Here is a 24,915-nt window from a genome sequence, read left to right on the forward strand (position 1 = left end):
CTCTCTCCGCAGATGTTGTCAGACCTGCTGAGTTTTTCCAGCGTTTTCTGTTTTGATTTAAAACTTCCATTGCTTGATTAAGTTGGCAACATTTTGTGTATCATGGCCAATATTTATCCTTCAACCAACATCACAGAAACAGATGATCTGACAATTATTTCATTGCTGTTTGTAGGACCTCGATGTGCGCAAATTGATTATCATGTTATTCCTACATTACAACAGTGACTGCAATTCATTGATGGTGAAGCACTTGGGACATCCTGAGGTCATGAAAGACACCTCCTGAAAGCAACTTCTTTATTCTTCTAAAGTTGGGGTCGATGCATTTAAGCTAAGCTAAAGGCATTAAAATGATTCTATTACCTATTGGAAAATGTAACATGTGGTTTAAGTATTTAGCCAAGATAATCAAGTATACCACTTGAAATTTGAAATAATTTTGGTTGGATTGAAAATCACTTGTTAACACTTGATTTTTAATTTATTAATCATTTTTAATCTACACTTGTGAGTAATGCTCACTTCTTGAGCATTATTACACAAAAACTGCTTTAGTTCAAGGAGAAGGCCCCATCACAAATTAGCTTTTTAGGGCAACTAGAAATGTATTTACAAAAACGACATTACCAATATCACCCAACTCCCAAGATCAATTTAAAACAAAAAACAATCACTTCCATGTGTGCTCCAAATTTGTTGCCTTCCAATCTGTCCCTAATCCCAATATGCTCCAATTTATTTTTGCACCCGCTCAATTGATCTGCTCAATTCATTCCAATTTCAGCACACAGACAGACCCCCTCCCTCAGGCCCCAAACCCCGGGCTGATCTTCTTCAATCTCTGTAAAAGAAAAAACAGCAAAACACTTTCTGTCATTACCCATCTGATACTCCAAACTCCCTCTCACACTACACTCTTAGATTTTGAAAATGGCATTATGCAGCAAAAGTGTCACACTCCAAATGTTACAAAAGAGCAAAAGGTGAGTCAGTTAGCTGATGCACAAAACAAGATTATTAAGAATTATTTTTTATTGAGTATGTTGGGAAGTAAATTCGCAAAGAAAGGGTTTAGGCAGTGAGATTGCTCAATAATGAAAGTATAAAGAAAATAAAGAATAACCATAAGAGCTTGGTGAGTCACAAAATTGTTTGGGGCTGAGGCACATTGTTGAGGCATAGAAGAAGGAGCTTTACTGCATCTAGTTGTGCCCCACGTGACCTGGGAATGCCTGATGCAGACAATGAATATCTAAAATGCAGAAGCTCCATTCTCCAGCACAAAGATCCTCACTCCACTCAGCACAAAGAAAAGCAGAACTTAAGTAACAAGGGAAAGAAAATAACAGAAAATATGAACAGTGATGATGATCACAATATATGTTTTATCTTAAAAGGTAGAAATTTATAGATCACATGAACCCTCATCTCAAAGCCTTGCTATGTGTACTGTTCTAGGGAGCCGAATGATTCTTGGTCTAACTTTTAGTGTTTGCCTCCTTTAGAATTGTGCAGTTTCCAATTGCTGACTAGAGGAAGTTTGTCTTCAAATCTGTCCAGAATCCATGCCATCTTTATGGTGAATATCAAAATTCAAAGTAAAAATGGTCTTAGCCTTCTGCCTACCACATGGGTGGCCATACACATCTCAACAACCATTTATATTTACATAGCACCTTTAATGTAACAAAACATGCAGGTGCTTCACAGGAGCATTATAAAACTAAGTATAACAGTGGGCCAGATAAGGAGATATTAGGTCAGAATACCAAAAGCCTTGCAAAGAGGAAAGAGGGGCTGAGAGGTATAGGGAGGGAATTCCAGAGCTTGGGGCCAAGGCAATTGGAAGACATGGTTACCAACGTTGGAGCAGTTACAATTGGAAATGCACAAGGGGCCAGAATTAGAGGAGCACAGATATCTCAGAGAGCTGTGTGGTTGGAGGAGAAAGAGATAGGGAGGGGCAAGGTCATGGAGGGATTTTAAATCATATCATACACCACTTATTAAATATGGTACAACAAAGGACATTTTGGTAAACTGCATGAAAAAATTTTGCCTCACTATAACAAAAATGAAAACAGCACAGTGGCGGCATACACAAACCTTAGCCAACGAGCCATTCCTCCATGAAAGTTTTGAAACTAATTTGGAAGTCAGCTCTTGGAGATTTACAACTCTCACAGGTTGTTGACACAGTAAGTGTCTCCAGCTCAGCTACTGCTCTGTCAGAAGCTCTGTATTTATGGTCCTTGAAAAGAAAATCACTTAATGGCCTCCATATCTTGGTTTTATAACCCTGCAATTTTTAAGTCAACAATATTACAATGTTCTATGATGCAATGTGTTTCTTTGATCTCAGGCCACTAACAGCAATGGCTTAGAAAGAAGAGCAAGATGATGTTTCACCGCTGAAACCTGGGTCTTTACTTCCCCCAGTTGAAATACATTCAAACAGTTTTAACCCAGCAGCTGCACCCAGGTAACCAGAGTAGGAAACGAAAACATCACACTGGTGGCAGCAATGATGCAGTTCCGTAGCTCGGTTAGTACATGCATAAAACAGTAGAGTTTTATTTATTGCTATATCTGATTTGGAGGTGCTCAGAGAAAAAAGTTAATAAAACTGGCTTTCCCTTGCCTTCACATGTACAAAATTCACTTACTAAAAAAGTTTAACACTTTTCAATGTTGAGATACATCCATCTTACAGTACACCTAAAATGTGCAAATATAAAATGAAGTTCAATTCCATTAAGTTTAGGGTCACCCTAAGTATTCACAGTGGGAACAGAACCTGATCCAGAATCAGTCAGCAAACAAATCCTGCATATTTCCCACATGAAGTCTTCTAGCAAGAGCTACCACGTGTTGAAAAATAACAGCAAAAATACTTTGCACATCAGTTAAGTAGTGAGTAATTTCAGCTCTCAGTAACAAGTAATGCCATCAGTATTTAACTTTAACCTTGGCTAGTAGCTTCATTCACAGTCTTAGAGTCAGTGGTAAACAAGCTGGCAGCTGCACAGTTATCCATGGCTAGTTCGAACTGAATGCCTGGTCAGCAATGGCCGAATCAAGTCTTTGGCATTTTTGTCGGTATTTTTTGCTTATGTATGACGTAAGTAGCGTGAAATCCAGCTTGATAGAGTGCTCATTTAACTTGAGCAATTTGATGAGGGAGGGAATTCAGCACAATGAGGGAGGGGGTCCTGGTCTTTTACAAAGACAAGGAGTGGTCCAAGAGAGATCAGGAGACAGCAAGACCTAAGAGCTGAAGTCCAGAGAAATTAAGTAGGTAAGTAGGTATGTGATTGCTTGGTGCGTTTAAAGGGTTTTTCTCTAAACTAGGACCAGAGAGTATAAGTATATATTAAATTTATGGCTTAACCTAATATAACTATAAATAATCATTGAATAAAAGACTTTAAATAAATAAAGTAAAGCTAGTCTAAGATATGGTAGAGCAGGTATTGTGTTTGGACTGCGGAATGTAGGAGTTTGGGGACAGCGAGGCTGTCTTGAGCAAGCATATTTGTAGGAGATGTCTCTATCTTGAATTTCTCTGGCTCAGTGTTATTGAGCCAGAGCACAGTTTAGAGAGACTCCAACAGGCAAGGGATTGGTTGGGGGGGTGGGATTTTTTTGAATAGTTTAATCCAGAATACAGTCACACCCCAGAGGAAAACACAGGTTCAAGAAAGGGAGGGTGTGAATGTCTGCCAGGTAGCAGGGATTTAGTTGGCGTAAGTAAGGAAGGAGGTCCCACAAACTCTGGTCCTGGACAAACAGGTATGATGTACTCACTGCCTGTGGGGACAAGGAAAACGACTACATGGAGTAGGACTGTCACAGTACAGACCAGGGCACCATGACTCAGAAGGATGTCCGGAGTGGGAGGGCTCAGGTGGAGAAGTGCAAAATAGAAATATGGAAGTAATGGGGGACTCTGCAATTAGGGGGACAGACGATGTCCCCTGCAGGCAAGAATGACAATCCCAAAGACCGTGTTGCCTACTCAGTGGCAAGGTGAGAGATATCGCACAGCAGCTGGAGAAGAACCTGGGAAGACAGGGGGTAAATCCAGTTGTCGAGGTCCATGTTGGAACAAATGACATAGGCAGTAAAAGGGAGGACGTCCTGCTGAAAGAGTATCAGGAGCTAGGGTCTAAAATAAAAAGCAGAACCTCAAGGATAATAACATTGACACTAGTTCTGGGATAGGAAGGAGGCTCCATTGACACCAGGTGGGACAAGTGTTCTAGCAGAAAGGGTAATCAGGGAGGCGATAAAGGCTTTAAACTGATATGGTAGGGAGAGGGATCTACAAGAAACATAAGCAATTTAAATGTAAACAAAATAGGGAAAAAGCATAGGAATGAAAAATTAAGGGAGGACATTGAAGCTAAGGAAATAATTGGAGTTATAGGAAAGGAGTATAAAAAGATGGTTAAACATGAAGTGTAAGGAAATCCTATTAAAAATGAGTTAAAGTGCCTGTACAGCAATGCAGCCAAGTCTCCACAATAAAACAGGGGTCCTGGAGACAATCAAGCATTGGGAGAAACCAAAAATAGTAGGGACAACTGAGACGTGGCTCCAGAAAAATCAGGATTGAGAATTAAACATTGCATGGGACAACATATTTAGAAAGATAGAGGGAAAAGAGGGAAGGTGGAGTATCTGTAGCTATTAGGGATTACATAGGCAGTAGAAACAAAGGGATGTAGCAATCAGCGACAAAATAGAATCCACATGGATAAAGATAAAAGATAATAAAGGATCAATCACATTAATAGGTACAGTTTACAAACCACCTAATAATGGATGGGAGGTGGGGGAAGGAGTATGCAGACAAACTAGAGAATTGAGTAAAAAACATAGAATAATAGTCATGGGGGATTTCAACTACCCTGATATTAATTGGACAGAAGTAGTAAAATGGAATGGTCTTCCTACAATGCTCACAGGATTCCTTTCTAATCCAGTCCAGTATGTAAAAAGCCCAATAAGGGAAGATTCACTATTTAATTTAGTAATGGAGAATGAACCAGCAGAGGTAAGAGAAGTAAATGTGGGGAAACTTCTAGTCAATAGCAACCATAATATATTACGCTTTAAAATGGTGCTAGAAAGGACATTTGTGTGATGAAAACCAGTTTGATAGACTGGAGGAAAGTTGATTTTAAGGAATTGAGAATAGAATTTAGGAAAATAAAATGGGCAACTACATTGGCAAACAACAATGGAAGACATTTAAAATGGTGTTCAGAGTTCAGGAAAATTATATTCCGCTAAGAAGAAAGGACAAATAACATCTGTGAGGCTCCATGGGTGAATAAAAGTATAAACAAATTGAAGGCTAAGAAAGAGTTATACAATAAGTACATAAACGGCAGAGAAGTGAGGATGAGAGAATACGAAGAAATTGAGAAATAAAAACACAGTTGGGAAGGCAAAAAGGAACTATGAAACTAAATTATCAATTATCAATTAACATAAAAGAAAATAGTAAATTATTTTACAGGCACATCAATTTTAAAAAAAGAAAGGCTGTTATGGGAATGGGACAATTAAGGGGTAGACAGGATAATACCATGGGTAAAATAGATGATAGAAATATTAAATAATTTTCACTTTGGTATTTATCAGGGAAATTGAACTGACAGACAAGAAATTGATGAAATGAGAAATGAGGTAATGCATTTAAAATAAAATTGGGATGCACTGAATAACCCAACTAAACTCAGAGGATAAAGCCTCAACCCAGATGGATTGCAATACACATATTTTATAAGAATCAAGGGAAGAGATAGTAGTGACATTACTACACCATTTTAATAATTAATTAGAAAAAGGTGTAGCATCAGAAGGCAAGAGGACAAATAATGCAATTCCTATATTTTAGAAGGGGACAAAAACATGCCGAGGGAATAATAGACCAGTCAGCTTACCATGGGTATTAGGAAAAATAATGGAATCCCTACTAAAGCAAAGAAGAACATTGAGAAACAAAAACAATATTTAAGAGTCAGCTTGGATTTCAAAAGGGAAAATCTTGCTTGACAAATCAGAAATTATTTTTTTTTGAAGAGGCAACAGATAATAATAATGCAGCAGTTGTAATTCATCTGGATTTTCAAAAGGCCTTTGATAAGGTGCCCCCATAATACACTAATGGATAAGATTAGAGAATGTGGAGACAGGGGGCATGTAACAGAATGGATTAGGTTACCTGGCTTCAAGACAGATAGCAGAGAATAGGAGTATAGTTGTTCAGAGTGGCAGAATTGGGGAACTGGTGTTCAACAAGGATCAGTACTGGGACCTCTGCTGTTTGTAATTTACATGAACAATTTAGGCTTTGGAATCAAAAACAATTTCTACACTTGCGAATTATACAAAATTTAGGTGCGTGGGAGAAAGAGATAGTAAATACTGAGGAGGACATGGATAAACGTGCAGAATGGGCAAATAATTGGCAAACAAAGTTCAATACATATAAATGTGAGATAGTAAATTTTGGTAGGAAGAATAGGGAGGTCACTTATTTCTTGTAAGAAGCAAGTCCAGGTGGGGATTTAAGTGCAAATACACCAATCACTAAAAGTTGAGGGGCACTGCAGAGGGTGAAAAGAAGATTTACAAGGTGATACCAAAAATGTCGGGTATACATATCAGGAAAGGATTGACAAGCTGGGACTAACCTGGGTCTCTTTTCTCCTGAAAAATGAAGGCTGCAGGGTGACCTAATAGAGGTATTGAAAATTAAGAAAGGTTTAGATAGGGTGGATGCAGAGAGAATGCTTCCTCTTCTGAGATAACTACTGGCCATCAATATAATACAGTCACCATGAAATCCAATAGGAAGTTCAGAAGAAACCTCCTTATCCAGAGAATGGTTTGAAGCGAATGGGATAGAATTTAAGGGGAAACTAGACAATCATACCAGGGAGAAGGAAATAGAGGGTTACGATGATCAATTTAGATGAGGAAAGACAGGAGGAGGCTTGAGTGGAACATAAATGCCAGCATAGACGGTCGGGCTGAATGACCTGTTTCTGTGTCATATATTCAATGAAATCCTATGTAAGGACATAAGTATCCAAATAGAATGCGTCCTTTCATTTTAATTACTTTCCTGCTTCAAGTATTTGTCATAAAAATATAATTTTCATAATATTATTGTAACTTATTGTAAAGGTAGGTTAATAGTGGGGTTTGGATTAGTTTGCGTGTGTGGGTGTGAGTGTGTGATTTTAACTGAATTACTGAGAGCTGGTGTGGGTGCTTTGATGTATCAGGAGGGAATCTAGGTTTGAAATGCTAAATACATAAACATGGCTGAAGTTTAAGAATGTGAGGTGTGAAGAATATTTGCATTTTTAGATAAACCAGAGTCGTGACTTTCAAAGAGATGCTAAGGTGTTACACCTAGCCAGAGGCTAAGCAAAACAGTGTGTTTATTTTTCCCAAAGATTACTGATATGTGTGTTATGAAAAAGTTATATTATGGAAAAAGTAAAGTTGCAAAGACATATTGGGGCATTGGGATTTACATTAAAAAGAGAGAAACCTGGATAAAGGAGATGAGGTTATGTGTAAGAAGACGACATTCTAAGATCCAACAAGTGTGAAAAGCCTCCAGCCTCTATGTACCAAGCTGCTGCCTCCAGGAACCAATGCTAAGAGAATTCATTTTAAATATCACTGTCCAGGGTATTGTGTGCTTTGCCTGGGTCTGAAGTCTATCTTGTTTTACTGTTGCCTTAACGGAGGTGTAACTGGAAACTGGATTAATTAGGGGATTTAGGAGTTATTGCAGTAATTTATAGATCTATGTATGTGCTTAAAATCATTTCTTTTATTAACAAATGTCTAATTTAGTTTTGTAAAAAACCTCTAAGACTTGGTGGACTAATTACTACTGAATCCAAGGCACACATCTTGAAATAAAAATACAAATTGCAAAAACAGTTGTGGCAGCTGTTACAAGTTTCCCTTTGGGATTTGAGCAGCTCAGTATTTACCATCCGCTGTGCCACAACAATTGGTCAATGGAAGCACATACATGGACATTGTTACAAGGCATCTGTTTATTTTACAATTTCCTAAGGAAATTAAAATACAGAAATTGGTTTGTTTACTTCAATCTAAAATACAAACACCTACAAGACGGACGATGGTTGCACTGTACCAGTAACCAGTTAATGCTGCTTGTAGTTAGTGCCACAATTATGTAACACCAAGGCAGCTTTCCAACTGTATCCAGTAACAAGCACAAATCCGAGAAAAAGCATTCAAAAGAAACCAAAAATCAACAAATATACTGATAAACAGCCAAGGTGGTTTCAGATTGCTAATTTGTTTAAATGAATCAAAGTTCATATTAGTGTATCACTCCCCTGTATTTTATGGCAACTTATTCAACAACAAAATTCACTGCACGCTTCATATACAGAGCACATCAATTCTGGATGATTGAACAAATAATTATTAGCTTGACGAAGATGTAGTGGCCTCAAGTGTAGCACCAAAAGCTTAGGAAGTCTATCTAAACAAATTTCATGCATATACAATACAACTGTTGCATAAGACTTGTGCACAGTAGTCAATAGATGGTATCCAGTATAGTTGTTTAGCATTCAAATATTTCTAGAAATGTAATTCAAAGAAAACAATTGTTCTTTCATCTAAATCCTATGAGACATTGGCTCTGGTCTTAATCTTCCCCATATTGTATTCTTTGGATAATTCTAAACTAATTTGAAGAATTTAATCAATTAAAAATTTTAAGACAACAAAAAACAACTTTTGACATAGTAAAGGCTTCTGAAGGCAGTTGAAGTTGTGCTCCAAAGTTGTGATTTAAATAAACATTTATCGGGATCACTATTCTGAAGTTTCTTCTCCGTACAAAACGGTAAATGCTACACTTGGAGCAAATAGCTCTGTGTCTGATATAACATTGTAAGTTTAAGTGATTGAGATCTAAGGTTAGTTACAGTACACAGCAAACTACACAAAGGCAAATAATCAAGAGATTATATTTGCATGGGAATGACGACCTTGGTTTAAGGAGCTCAGACAGACTTTGAGACCTGCAGCCAGTCCCCATGACACACGACAAATGAAAGTAAGTCAGTAGAAAACAAGAGGCTTTCTTAGCTCTCACAACCGTGCTATACATATGCAGAAGCTTAAAATAAATTAGTCAACATGATCCCTTCAAGCTTAGCTTTAATATGATTACTTGGATATTAAGCCAGTGTTTGATGCAACATTCATTACGGTCACAATAGATTTTAGCTGTTCCTTGTCTAATGCACTCCTTGAGATGTCACAAACTGAATTTTTCTCCCAATTGCATTTTCTACAGCATTAGAACACTGTCTGCTCAAAGCATTGAAAAGAAAACAGGAAGTGGTAATGGCTCAGGGAAGTCCTCGACTTCAACTGCTGTTTGACAGTGAAATGGAGCTGCTTGGAAATTCTATTGCATTAAAGAGAAATAAAAGCACAAAACTGTGTCCTGCAACTCTATAAACTGGCCCTAAATGATAAAATAACTAGATTCAGACAGCCAATTTACTCTACAGAAACATATTTGTTAACCATCTCCATGAATGACTTACTTCCTATACTTCCAAAGTGCTTATATAAGAATTTATTCTGGACATTTGAGAAAGTCTTCTCTCATTGTTACAATAGTGCTAAGTTAGAGACAACAGTGTTTGCATATCCAGCCTCACTAGGACTAGGTAGAAATTGTCCAAACTCATTTCACACAACAGGGGACGATGATGCAGGTTCTGCTTAATTCCCAATCCAAGCTACATTCTGCAGGGAGGCACTGAGCAGCAGATGCATCACATCCCTGTAATGTGGAGGGAAAAAAAATCAAATATAATTTATCCTTAATTATTCACTGTTGCGCACCTCTTACAGCTAACCAAAAGTAGACATTGATGGAAGTCAGGTTACAGTTTCATTGTCAGAAACACAGGGTGAGGTTACACATTAGAAGATTTCAAGAGTGTGCCCGCTTTGTTGGAGGATAACTATTTGCAATAAGGTCTGTTGGCTACAGGTGTCCAAATGAAATGGCTTTGTGCATGGGCCTATTCATTGGGAAATGGGCAGGGGGGTGCGGGGGAAGAGTGTGAAAAAAAAACTTGACAACACAAACATGCTGAGAAATAGCACTAATTGCCAATGACATTCAGATGCCAGAAAGATAGTTTGTGTAGGAAGTAGGGTCTCTATGAGGCAGTAACAGGTGCTCCACGGAAACTAGGATTGAGGAATATTAGTCAGGTACAGCAAAGGAATGCACACTCTGCAACTAGCTGTGATGTACCTGATGCTAATTGGATGTCTTGCCACAAGCACCAAACTCCAGGTAAAAATAATAAATATTCATGTAGCAGAATCATTATGGAATTTAGTTTTCAGTAAACCATTTAGCCCAGTAGATGCCAATAGGTAGCTGTGGAGAAGCAGCAATAGCTGGAACAAGGCAAAGTGGCAGATAGCTCAGTGGATAAAAAGCCTGTTCAATGTACTATTATGTCACTCAAATTAGTAGGTCCCAGGTCTGGGGTCTCAGCAAGCAACTCTTAAGGAGTGCAGCAAGTGACATCAATGTTATCCGACTTGCTGGAACGAGAAATTAGACAATACTCCCACTCCAAATTGCTGTCCAGTATGTCCTGCTTGACTGTGCATTTGTTGGTTGATTGAACAAGAGAGAGATATTAGGGCAGCTCTAAAATTCTTAGCAATAAGAGCCTGCACTCATTGTTTAGGCCCATATATGAATGTTCAGCAAGTGCTGCCCAATCTCAGAATCACATCTAAATAGACGTTTTGTTTTGGGGTTTGCAAGGGTGGGCTGGTTGAGTATGGTCTGTACTCTGTCTATTACTAACAACTTAAGAAGTACACTATTAGATTCAATCACTCCAAGGTATAGCCCTATCTAGGTGCTACTTTCATGCCAACTTCTCCAAGACTCGTCTACATCCAGTCTGTCATCCTGTGACTGTCTACAATGTGGGCGGTCCCGTTTGCCAGTCCAATATTAACCCTTGCTATGCTGAACACCCTCATACTACACCTCCCACCCCCAAGTCTTTACCCAATATATTTACAATACCAGCTTTCTTTACATGCTACCCTTTCTCCTCCCCTCCCCACCCCCAAGTCTCTGACTTTATAAATTCAGACAGTCCACAGGCTTGATTATTCTTCTAGATCTTGTTCTTGTGGTGTTTGGAGGAGTGGTGGGCTCAGTTGCTTTACGCAGGCCTTGTTGGTTCAGAGTTGACATCTTGGTATTCGGCATTTCTGGCAGTTGGTTGTCTCCACCTGATTCACTTAAAATGTATAGTAAGAGGTTTGCCTCGAGGGATGAGGTGACAACTCCTTCTGTTCCCCCTGATCATGCCTTCTGGGGTGTGTATCAGGTATGACCTTGGTTGACCACGATCTCTCCAGGTGACACCCTATCTTTCAAGGTCTCCGATCCAAGCCTTATCACCTGTGTGTAACTGGGGCAGGTTTCTAGTACAGAGCTTCCTATTGTAGGCGGAATCCTGTCTCTGTCTGTAGGGCTGTTCTTAGTCCTGAACCTTCCAGTATTTCTTGATTGCCAACTCTCGGATTAATTTCTTTGGCAACATTGGGAGTTGAGTGTGAAGTTTTCTGCCCATCAGGAGCTCTGATAGAGCCAATGCACATTGCAGCTGGGTGGTTCTAAATGTTAAAAGCACCATTGGGAAGTCTTGGATTTTTTTCCTCAAAAGGGTTTTAATGGTGTGGATGCCTCTTTCTGCCTCACCATTAGATTGTGGATACCTTGGGGAACTGGCAAGGCGTTGAAAGCCATAACTGATGCCAAATTGAGTGAAGCATTCATTTACAAATTGTGGGCCATTATCGGACACCACCTGGTCCAGGATGCCATGGCGCGCAAACACATCCTTCAAAGACCTAACGACTGCCTCTGTGGTCATCATGTGTATTGCTTCACTTCGATCCATCGGGTGAAATAATCAACTATGCTGAGAAAAGACCTGCCATTAAAACATGAATAAATCCATTCCCAATCTTTCCCACAGCCTGATAGGGAACTGTATGGGGATAAGGGGTTCGCTCTGGACAGGTTTGAGAAGAGCACACACCTGGCAGTTTGAGATCATTTCTTCAATTGCCCTTGATATTCTCCCCACCACACCGCAGACAGGGCCCATGCTCTGCACTGTGTAATGCCCAGCTGGCTTTGGCGGGTTCGTTGGAGAATCTCCAGCCATAGGGAGACTGGAATGACCAACCACTCATTATATACTAGCAGATCATCTATCACGGTGAAATGTTTTTGCTGTTCAAAACAAATTTTCATGACATTGCCACCTGGCCTCTGCTGTGGCCACCATTGTCGACAGTAACAAAGGATGCGGATATAATCCTCAACTCACAACGGCTCCTGGTGTATGTGCTGAAGCTTTCCTGAGATAGCCAGCAGTTTTTTTTCTCACCAATTAGAAATACGACTTGAGCTCACCGACCAGGTTGACATCATGTTCCGCAGAACTTTAGCCTTGGTTAGTATGTCTCCAGTCATTTGATGTTTCCTTTGACCATGCTCTTCACATATGATACAGTGTATCAGATGCGAACGGAATCTCCGAATTCTGGGGGGGGGGCATCTTTTGCGTCTAACAGCGAGACCAATGGTTCATGATCCATTTCAAAGGTGATTTGCAGGTCAATAACATAGTCAGAGAACTTCTCACAAGGCCACGTGACTGCAACAGCTTTATTTTCAATAACAGCATACTATATCTGTGTCTGACAGTCCTTTAGATGCATAGTACACTGGTCGGCAACATCCATCCAGTTGCTTCTGGAATAAAACTACCTCAAGGCCAGTGGAGGAGGCATCCGTTGCTATTGAAGAGGGCAGGGATGGGCCGTAGCGAGTCAGGATATCAGATGAGAGCAGCATGTCTTTGACTTGACCAAATTCTTGCTCTTGCTGCACATCCCAGCACCACCCTTGGCCCTTTGCGTGAAGGTGCCACAGAGTCTATGGCCTGCGCCACACTGGGCAGAAATTTTGCCAACTAGTTCACCATACCCAGCCAGGAGCCTTTGGAGGGGTGGCCGGGGGGGCTCAAATAGCGAGCAGCTCAGGTCTCAAACCAGTGTCCTCAACTTAAATAAGGGCAAATAGAGGTATGAAGAAAGAGTTGTCTAAAGCGGGCTGTGGCAGACATTTAAGCAGATACCTCAATGCTCAGAAAAAATTAATCACTATCAAAAAGAAGGACTCGATGAGAAGAATGAACCACCCGTGGTTAACAAAAGGTGGTCAAGGAGAGTATCGAATCAAAAATTAAGGCATACAAAGCAGCAAAAACTAGTGGTAAGCCAGAGGATTGGGAATTTTTTTTTTAGGAACCAGCAGCAGATGACTAAAAAGCTAATAAAGAGGGAGAAACTTGATTGTGAAAGTGAATTGTCAAGAAATATAAAAACAAACTGCAAGAGCTTTTATGAGTATATAAAAAGAAAGAGTAGCTAAAGTGAGTGTGGGACTCTTGAAGGGTGAGACTGGAGAATTGATAATGGGGAACAGGGAAATGGCAGATAATTTAAACCAATATTTTGCATCGGTCTTCACAGTGCAGGACACTATAAACATCCCAAAGATATCAGATAAGCAAGGAGCTAATTGGAGGAACGATCTTGTAACAGTCTCTATCATGAGGGACAAAGTATTTGACAAACTAATGGGACTAAAGGCAGACAAGTCGCCAGGACCTGATGGCCTGCCTCCAAGGGTTTTAAAGGAATTAGCTGCAGAGATAGTGGAGTCATTGGTCGAAATATTCTAAAACTCACGGGATTCCAGGAGGGTCCCAGTGGATTGAAAAACCGATAATGTGGCGCCCCTGTTCAAGAAGGGAGGGAGACGAAAAACAGGAAATTATAAGCCAGTTAGCCTAACATCTGTCATTGGGAAAATGCTAGAGTCCATTATTAAGGAAGAAATAGCAAGACATTTAGAAAAGCTTAATGCAGTCAAACAGAGTCAACATGGTTTGGTGAAAGGGAAATCATGTTTGACAACTTTGCTAGAGTGCTTTGAGGATATAACAAGCAGAGTTGATAAAGCTAGGTGTAGTGCATTTGGATTTCCAGAAGGCATTCGATAAGGTGCCACATAAAAGGTTATTGCACGATATTGGGGGTATGTATTAGCATGGATTGAGGATTGGTTAACACACAGAAGACAGAGAGCCGGGATTAATAGGTCTTTTTCAGGTCGGAAAGATGTAACTAGTGGAGTGCCACAAGGATCAGTCCTAGGGCCTCAATTATTTACTATCTATATTACTGACTTGGAGGAGGGGGCAGAGTGTAATGTATCCAAATTTGCTGACCATACAAAAATAGATGGGAGAGCATGTTGTGATGAGGGCCTAAGGAATCTACAAGGGGATATAGAAAGGTTGAATGAGTGGGAAAAAACTTGGCAGATGGAGTTTAATGTAGGAAAGTGTCAGGTCATGCACTTTGGTAGGAAGAATCAAAAGGCAGACTATTATTTAAATGGAGCGCAACTCCAAAAAAGTGCAACACAGAGGGATCTGGGTGTTCTTGTGCAAGAAACACAAAAGGTTAGCATGCAGGTGTAGCAAGTAATTAAGAAGGCAAATGGAATTTTGGCCTGTATTGTTAGTGGGTTGGAGTTTAAAAATTGGGAAGTCTTGTTACAACTGTACAGGGTGTTGGTGAGGCCACACCTGGAGTACTGTGTACAGTTTTGGTCGCCGTATTTAAGAAAGGATACAATGGCATTGGAGGTAGTTCAAAAGAGATTCAATAGGCTGATTCCTGGGCTAAAGGAGTTGGCTTGTCAACAGGTGCTAAACAGTTTAGGCCTTTATTCATGAGAGTTTAAACAATGAGGGGTGATCTTATTGAAAAGTACAAGGTTCTGACAGGGTAGATGTTGAGAAGATGTTTCCACTAGTGGGGGAATCTCGAACTAGGGGACATAGTTTCAGAATAAGGAGACACTCATTTAAAACTGAGATTCGAAGGAATTTCTTCTCTCAGAGGATAGTGAATGTCTGGAATTCTCAAACCCAGAGAGTTGTGGAGTCTAGATCACTGAAAGTATTTAAAGAGGTGGTAGATAGATTTTTGAAATATCAGGGAGTTGAGGGCTACGAGGAGCTGACACAAAAAGAGGAGTTGAGGCCTGGGGCAGATCAGCCAAGATCTTATTGAATGGCAGGGCAGGTTTGAGGGGCAGAATGTCCTACTCCTGCTCCTATTTCTTATGTTCTTATGTATGTTCCAAAGTGTCCCAGCCAGTTGTAGTTCAAGCACTGCACAGAGATGGCTTGACACTGCTCTCGCCCAATGCTGACATGGTCTCCCACCATCTTGTGGTCAGTTTGGGTATTGCCTTTCTAGGCCTGGAGTCTACCCCTTTGCTGCTTTATGAAAACAGCCGGGGTTGCTCTATACCACGGCTTAACCTTACCATCTTAAATGGACCAGTGTTGTTGGTGGGTTTCAGACTGCATGACTATTTGGATGGCTGTTTTTCTAGGGTCAGATCTTCTTAAATACGAACATACATACAAACATACGAATTAGGAGCAAGAATAGGCCACTCGGCCTACTCCACCATTCGATAAGATCATAGCTGATCTGATTGCAACCTCAACGCCACATTCCTGCCTAACCCGTCAGCTTTTTATCCCCTTGTTAATCTATCTAGCTCTGCCTTAAAAGTGTTCAAAGGCTCCTTTTCCACTGCCTTTTGGGGAAGAGTGTTCCAAAATCTCATGACCCTCAGAGAAAAAAATTTCTCAGACTTAAATGAGCGACCCCTTATTTTTAAATCATGACCCCTGGTTCTAGATTCTCCCACAAGAGGAAACATCCTCTCCAAATCCACTGTGTCAAGACCCCTCAGGATCCTAAAGGTCTTAATCAAGTCGCCTCTTACTCTTCTAAATTCTGGCGGAAACAAGCCTAACCTGCTCAATTTTTCATCACGAGACAACCCACCCATTCCTGGTATTAGTCTTTTGCCGGTAATACGTATGAAAGGGCAACATCAGACTCTGAACCCGGGTTGGCTGCGATCATTAAAGAAATGGATTGCTCTGCCTGATTAATGCCCTGATTACTGTTAAAGGCTAGTTCAGCCTTTGTACTGAATTTTTGCTCACCCTTGCTAGCTCCTTTGGCTCTGCAATCAATGGGGATTCACAGTGGACCTGCACATGCTCTGGTGGAGTCCTTTAGCTGCACAATGGATTTTTCTACTCTGACTACTATTCAGTCTCTTATGAGCTCCGACTTAAGGCTGCTGTAGTCACAGCCTTCAGCCAATCTGTATAACTCTGATAAATGAGTCAACTGGTTCTCCGGGCTGCTGGACTCACTTGTTGAATTTTGCTTGCTCTAAAATCTTATTATTTCTGAAATTAACATAGGCATCGAAGGACTTCAGGACACCTTCAAACTTATCTGAAGATTCATTTACTCCTTGTCTCACAGTGATGTCATCGGTTATCAGACCGACTGAGTACAGTAGTGTATTCACTTGTTCAGCTTTTGTCTTATCTAATCCTGAAGCTATCATGTAGCTTGAAAATCTTTTTTCATCAAAGCCCCCAATTCTGTGCATGGTCTGGCCCTTGCATCAAGCCAAACTGATCTGGTAGGGTTGATTTATTATCCATGACTGTTTTTCAGCACAGGGGAGTAACATCTTTGAATGTTGTGTCTGTTTTAAAGATGGCGCTGCAGTAACCATATTTCTTTCTCTTGCCCACTTTTTTTTGTATTTTTTCCAACAGAGCTCAGCCACCACGTGGTATGGCATCGACTCTGAACCCGGGCTGTCAAGGTGATTAAAGAAATAGATTGCTCTGCCTGATCAATGCCCTGAATACAGTTAAAGGCTAGCTCAACCTTTGTACTGAATTTTTGCTCACACTTGCTAGCTCCTTTGACTCTGCAATCAATGGGGATGCACAGTGGACCTCCACATGCTCTGGTGGAGTCCTTTAGCTGCACAATGGATTTTTCTTCTGTCCTTCAGCCCATTTGTCTGCAATGGAGCTTCTTTTTAGACTATCTCCATCTGTGCCTTTGGTTCAGGTGCATGTCAGTCAGGTCAGGATGCTGTTCCTTGAGTTTTTCAGATTCCAGGGGCCTTCACCAGCTTCTCTGGGAATCTGGGTTCGTTCATTGGCTGCCACCATGTTGTAAGGTTGTTAGGTATCTCACTAAAAGGACTGGAGGTTTATGTGGTTGAACATAAACTATTTATTTTAACACACAATCATATACATATCTCCAAGGTACAGCCCTATCCAAGTGCTATCTTCATTCCGACTTCTCCCAGGCTCTTCTATGCCCAGTCTACTATAATGTGATCCTCTACATCACAATGTGGGCGGTACGGTTCCCCAGTCCCACATTAACCCCTGCTATGCCAAACACCCTTACACTACAATCATTGGGGCATACAGCATACATACCTGGCAACGCATTATCCTGAATGCATTAATAGCTACCCTAACAACCAATTTAAGATAATCTGTCGGGTCATAATGTGACACATTTACGTTTGCTAGAAGCAACGTATATTCATACGCAGAGACCCGTTCTGTGCAAACAAAAGGAAAGTGTTCAAGCTTTGCACCTTTTTTCAATTACCTAGGAGCTTGGGAAACCTTTAGTTCCCCATTAGTTTCTCCATGGCAGCACCTTGGTCAGAGTTGAACCGTCAACCAATCAGCATCCTTATCTCCTGTAGTCAAAATTGGTGTGATTGTTTGAAATTTAGCATACTTGCATTTATTCTGGTGAGTGCAAGACAAAAAGCTTTGGCAACATGTCTCTCTTTTCAGCAATGTTCTATATTTTTTCAAGGCCCCCAACACAATTTAAGTTGACACCACAGTGCAGTACTGAGGGTGTTCTGCATTATTTGTAGAGCATCCTGCAGATAAGATGTTAAAAAAGTAAACCCACATGCCTTTTCTTTTGGCTCAGTGGAATAGTAAAAAAAACTTCATGACAATATTTGACTACAGCATAGAATCCTCACTCGCTCATTCTTCCAGAACCCCTTCATCCGATTCAGGGTTGTGGGGAGTTGGAGCCTATCCCAACAGGCAATGGGTACTAGGGGGGGTATACCCAGGACAGGACGCCAGTCTATCACAGGGCACACACACACACTAGGGGACAGAATCTTCTTATTTTCACATTAACATTCCTCCCTCAACCAATCCAGCCAAAAATGCCTCAACTTGTCATTCAATTCATTGTTATGGAAATTGTGTGTGCACAAAATGGCTGATGCATTTTTCTACACAGCAGTTAATGTATTTTAAATTAATTGATATCTCGTGAAATGCTTTGAAACAATCCTGAGCAATGCAGTAACATGCTTATGCCTGTGAATCTTTGTTTTTGTGTTGGTCTGAGATTAAGGGCAATTGGGGATGGGCAATAAATGCTGGCCTAGCCAGCGATGCGCACATCCTATAGACGAATAAAACATTTTTTTTAAAAGCCAGTGTGTTCACAATCTTCATGCCACTTTTAACTGAAATGAGTTTCTGACTTCACATGTGCACCACCACTAAGACTGTCTACTTCCACCTCTATAACATTGCCCAACTTCAACCCCGGTCTACTGCTGAAACCCTCATACATGGCCTTTGTTATCTCTAGATTTGACTATTCCAATACACTCATGGCTGGTCTCCCACATCCTACCCTCCACAAACTTGAGATCATCCAAAGCTCTATGGCCAAAGCCTCAACTCGCGCCAAATCCTCTCCTCCATCACCCCTGTGCTCGTTGACCTACGCTGGCTCTCAGTTAAGCATCATCTTGATTTTAAAATTCTCACCACTGTTTTCAAATCTCTCCATGGCCTCACCCCTCCCTATCTCTGTAATCTCCTCCAGTCCCAAAAAAACGATATTTGCACTCATCTAATTCTGGCCTCTTGAATAGCCCCAATCTTAGCTCCACCATTGGTTGCCATGTCTACAGTTGCCTAAACCCTGGGCTCTGGATTACCCTCCCTACACCTCCCCACCTCACTTTAAGACACTCCTGAAAATACTGCTTTGAACAAGGTTTTGGTCATTTGACCATTACCGAATACAGTATCACCTTACATGGCTCGGTGTCATATTCTGTTTTATAATGTTCCTGTGAAACATCTCAGGGTGTTTCATTATGTTAAAGACGTTATATAAGTTGCTGTGTTTGTTGGTGACATGTCCTTTAGTAATCAACAGTGCCGTTTGCCAAGCAGCATGAAAATGGTGGGGAGAATAAAATTGCTTATTCTTTTCTGCCGAGCATGCCAGAAATCAGGCGTCAATATTTTAAATATAGAAACTAGGAGGAGGAGTGTCATCATACTTTTAACCACAATTCCAAAAAATAATGTTCTAAGTTAGAACTGCACCATTGAGCAGAGATGTTGAAAAGACACTGGTGCTTCCCAAGTGGAAGGGAGAGCGGTGTGGACCAGTTACCCAGGACTATTCCAGCTATTCACAACCAAATGATTAAAGGACTGACGGTAGTTATCTAGCCATCCTTCTCAAGCAGTTAAGACAGATGTCAAGAGAGGGAAAAAGGACAAATCAAAACACAAGCGGCTTATGAAGAAAAGATTGAATTTTATTCTTTTTCTCAGAAATCTACATCGCAAACCTAGTCAGATTTTCTGATAGCAATATATACTTTTCTAAGGAAACTGAGTAAGCATGACGGCATTAAATGAATGTTGATCAAGCTGCACAGAAACAGCCATGTCATCAGTGAATCTCCAATAACAACTTGCATTTACATAGCACCTTTAACAGAGAGAAACATCCCATGACATTAAGAGCATCCTTTATGAATTTCAAGGTATGCATTGGATATTCACCTGAAACATTTCCTGTCTGTAGGAGTTGCTCCATTTTGTAGAAACATGCACACTATAATTGCACCCTTTACTAAAAACATATGCTGAAGTGTCAGCGAAGAGGTCTAAAAGTTTTATCGTCCAGTAATTGCCTTTTAACCCATAATCCAGTATGTTGGAATACTTCAACTGTAATCTATAACAATTGCTATAAATTTTTAAAAACAGGCTGACAGATTCAACTGTATTTAATCTCCAAGACTCAAGGTCATTGACATATGATAATGAAACAATAATGAGGGCAGGTCATTAATAAAAGACAAGTCTGTACAGTAACTTGAACACCACTGTTTTTCAATTTCAATCAAGCAAAGTCATTGCATAAAAATAGATTGGGGCTCTTCATAGTGGAAGAGTCAGCACATGCATATAATTAGGAGTGATCCTCTGTTTCTGACTCAAAAATAAACACAGCAACAAGATCTGCGTGATAATTATGCACCACTCTGCCTTTATAGAAGCACATTATCCATACTTCAGAAATAACTCACCCAAAATTCAGGGAACTGGTCTGAGGCATTTTCTCTGGGAATACCCAGAGAGTTTTCCATGGTGCACAATTGACGTCATCACAATTCCAGGATCATAACCTTGTAAACTATGTATGTAACTTTCTCATTGCAAAGGTAACCACTTCTCTGCCTCTAAAGACTTGTGTTTGTTGTTGGCAATTTAAACATTATTACATATTTATCGAAGAAAATAATATATATGGGCTACAAACTAATCTAGTTATTCAGCCTAGTACCACCTCATATTGGTAAATGATTAGTACATTTTTAATAAATATTTGCTCAGGCGACCCGTGCATTATTACCTCGATACCGCATTACAGATTTACACAAATGTCCCAGTCCAAATGGGAATGTGGCAGAGTGGGTGAGCTAAACTACAATGTATAATTTTGCCTGAAATGTTAAACCAAGGAGGCATGGATGTAAAAGATTTTGATACTATCTCATGAAGAATTCTCCCTGTGATCTGGCCAATAATCCTTGCTGGACTGATACCATTATAAACAGTTCAATTGGTTACTCATCCCATCTTTGTTTTCACTCATGTATAGCTTTGGTATTGAGTTTGCCTCCATAATAAACATACTTCAAAAACCCATTCACTGTCTTTGAAGTGTTGGGGACTTCAAGATGTGATAAGGCACTATATCAAGGCAAGATCTTCTCTCTCAATTTGGAGAGAATTATAACAATTTTCTTCCCTCTATTTCACAAGAGGCTGACTCATGCTGAACTACAGTTCAACAACCTCTTCCAGTACCTTGCCCAAGTAACCATTCTTTATGCACAGCTATGTGCGTAAGCACGCTGGCCTGGGGGACAGTCCAGATAACAGCTTACTCTGGGCTGAATCAAATTAAACAGTGCGAAAAATATCTGAATTTGAAATGCAAGCAAGTTGCTCCCATAACCACATTACACTGGAGTATCAGCAATCTTTCATACTGGTCCTTTTGCCCAAACGGTTCCCTCCCACAGAACTTGCCACATTCTCATGTCAGAACGAAAGGCCCCATTGTTCCAGGATGGGAGTGGTGTCAGTGAATTGCACCCAATTTATCCAGTGACAGGAACCCTTAGTCATCATGAATCCCGATCATTAATCACCGATTTGCAAGGATCAGCAGTCAATCAAAGCCCAGGTTTGCTGCAGCAGCAGCAGCAATTATTTCAGATTGGTTTAACTTCAATCAATTGATTGACTCTTCTAGTGCATAATACTTATTTGCAGGACAGAGCAGACTGTTTAAAGTGTGATTTCAATCAATTAACTATGTAAAAGCTTTGCAGGACTTTCTTGTATACTACCGCTTATATAAGCGAAGGAGTTTGTGGAAACTTCAGCCTAACTCCACCTTGGCAACTGCGCATTCTGGACGCATTTCCCAGACAGCACCACAAGCAGAGCCTTCAGTGAGTGTCTACAGGCCATTCATACATAGATGGTCTAACAGCTGAGCTTAATCCAATTGGCACTCGGCAATCACAAGCACACGTGCACTTTTCAGCAGGAGTAGCTGCATAGCAATCAAAGTCCAAATCAATTTTATTCTGATAAGGAATAAAGGAGAATGTATTGGAGCTGGGTTCCAGAACTGAATAGAAAATTTTAATCAAATTTCACTTGGCCAGCAGGATCCTGACTGTTCTCCTCAAATGCTGCGATTGCTCGAAGACAGAGACTTCTCCATTTGGATCCGCCCAGAGCTGTTTCTATCCCCCCCCACCAATCAGTGGTGTCCAATTTACAGATTCTAAGATTGGCTTTCAGAATCTCTCAATATCTAAGCCCAGAATTTTGAGGTTGGCGGGTGGGCGCAGTCGACAGCCCCGGGAGTGGCTGGGAAATGGCCCATCACCTGCAATCGGCCCCCCGACCGCGATTTCACACTGGCGGGCCAAATAAGGCCTGCCAAGCGTGAACGGTGGCTCCCCGATGGCCGGGAAGGGGTGGGTGGGGGTGGGAGCCCGTCGGCCACTGGGTCCAATGGCAATCTGGCGGCCGATTTAAAACCAGCACAGTCAGGCCCTAGAAGGCTGCCGGCAACAAAGACTTCCCCGGTGCCCGGTGTTGTCAGCAGGAGAGTAAAAATCATGGATACAAATGCGGCTGCAGACGCCAGGCAGGAGGGCAGATTGGGTGGGCACTCGGGGCACCCCCCCTCCCGCATCCCCCCCCACTCCCGCCCCCCCCCCCCCCCCTCCCGCATCCCCCCCCACTCGCGCCCCCCCCCCCCCCCCCCGCCCCAACTCCCGCCCCCCCCTCCAGCGGTGTGGGCACTTCAAACTCACTTGAGGTGCAGGTAGAGGCAGAGAGCGCGCAGGGCACCAGCAGTCGGAGGACTGCTAGAGGCCAGGAAGATGCTCAGTCGAAGGCTGATGATGAGCCTCTGGAGTCATCCATTAGGCGGCAGATGCTGGATGTCCAATGGTATGTGCGGGAGGATCTGGTGGAGATCCATGAGGGTATGCATGCCATGGTCTCCGTTATGGTGGAGTCCATGCAGAGCATGAGCATTACATTAACCCTCATGGCCAAGCGCACCGCCTCCTCCATGGAAAGAGTGGTGACTCTCACGGATTGGCTGCTCCAGCAACAGAATCAGCGTTTCCTGGGGTTGTGCTCAGACCTGCAAGCCCTCACACAGGCAATGACCTCAAGTGGTCAGTGTCCGTGTGGGAGATGGATGAGGCACCCATTATCCCAGCTAGATGCCCGTCCATCAACGGAGAGCAGGGAGGTCCAGAGTGACATAGCATGAGATGCCTGTCATCTCTGCGGGCTCCTCTCAAGGTGCTCTGGATGATGGCAACAGCTCCTCTGCCCCTCTGCCAGTGACCATGGCATCTGATGAGGCTGTGGTGACTGGGTAGATGCCAGCCATGAAACTGGCTGCTCCCTCCCGGGCGGGGCCAGTGCAGGCTCCACTGGCCAGAGGATGATCACCAAGGTCATCAAGGCCAACAGGACAGCAAAGTCAGCAAGCTGGCCGGTGCCAGTGATGGGGGAACACCAAGACGTAGCACTCACAAACGCAAGTTTAAGGCGACATGAGCACCAGAGGGACTAGTCATGGGTAATCTTCTGCTGTGCAATGTTTTGTTTATTTTAACTAGTCTGGGTTGAAGACCAGAGTAGGTTCTGTTAATTTGTTTTGACTGTCAACATGAGGTAAATTTTCTTTCGTCGTAATGGCCTCAGTGTGACAAGTTTTTTATTTAATGTAGTGCAGGATGCAGCAGTGGGTGGCTCGAAACGTTATTGCACAGGCACTGAGTAGACTTTGGGGTCAAAGGAAAAGGCCATTTTAGACATCCAGGCTGGAGGCAGCAGCCCTGGCATGAGGAGCTAGTGTTTATTTGGCAGCCTAGCTAAAGGAGCGTTGGATCAAGGCATCCCTGGTGTCCCTGCTTCCCTGGGGGTTACAGCGGTCTGCCTGCACACCCTCAGTGTTCTCCACTCTGTGCTCCTCTTCTGACTCACTACTAGATTCATCATCTGTGGCCTGTACAGCTGCGTCAACATCCTCTTCCTCCAGTGGGTCCCCCCTTGCCTGTGCCAGATTGTGGGAGTGCAGCATGCAACCATCATCAGTGACACCTGCTCTGGGCGGTACTGTAGTGCTCCCCCACTAAATGGCCCAGGCATGAGAAACATAGGTCTTTAGAAGACCTATGGTTCTCTCTTTCACCGTCCTTGTGGATGCATGGCTCCTGTTACACTGCTTCTCTGCCTCTTTTATTGGGTGGCAGAGAGGCGTGATAAGCCGCCTTTTCAAGGGATGGACCTTGTCACCCAGCAGCCAGTTGGGCTGGAGCACTGAAGAGCCTCGACACCTGGGAGTGTCTCAGGATGTCCGTGTCATGCGAAGTGCCAGGGTACCTTGCAAAGACTTGCAGGATATACATCCTATGGTCACACACCATCTGCACGTTCCTGTTAACGAAGAAACTCAGCTGACCTGTTGGCGCCTTGATGGCCACATGTGCAGTCGATTGCACCTTGGATGTGGGAGAACCCAGCAATCGCTGCAAAGCCACTGGCTCGCTCAGCCTGGCTGGCCTCGTCCATACGGAAATGAAAGTCAATACCCGCCTGAACAGAGCTTCTGTCACCAGCTTGACAACTATGGACAGCTGATTGGGAGACTCCATACAGATCCCCCACTGTCCCTTGGAAAGAGCCGGAAGCATAGATATGGGAGGGCTACTGTGACTTTCAGAGCCACTGGCATGGGGTGTCCACCCACACAGTTGGAGCTGATCTCAGGCCCAATCATCTGACAGATGGAGGTCACCGTCTCCCTTGAGAGGCGGAGCCTCCTTCAACATTGCACCTCGGACATATTGAGGTA

General features: G+C 42.1%; 1 protein-coding gene across 10 annotated transcripts in view; it reads right to left on the reverse strand.

Moving 5' to 3' along the window:
* Positions 1 to 24,915, reverse strand: part of LOC144684399 (kinase suppressor of Ras 1-like) — a 202,577-nt gene that overhangs the window by 61,156 nt on the left and 116,506 nt on the right. The window contains exon 1 of one of the 10 annotated variants that reach the window (XM_078548129.1): positions 20,537 to 20,647. The exons of the other annotated variants lie outside the window; for them this stretch is intronic. Within the exon in view, the coding sequence (XP_078404255.1) occupies positions 20,537 to 20,596 (60 nt within the window). The 5' untranslated portion in view covers positions 20,597 to 20,647. Of the gene's footprint in view, positions 1 to 20,536; positions 20,648 to 24,915 lie in introns of those variants that run through there. 10 annotated transcript variants of the gene reach the window in all.

The sequence above is a fragment of the Cetorhinus maximus genome, chromosome 9, assembly GCF_964194155.1.
Source record: "Cetorhinus maximus chromosome 9, sCetMax3.hap1.1, whole genome shotgun sequence".
Taxonomy (NCBI): Eukaryota; Metazoa; Chordata; class Chondrichthyes; order Lamniformes; family Cetorhinidae; genus Cetorhinus; species Cetorhinus maximus.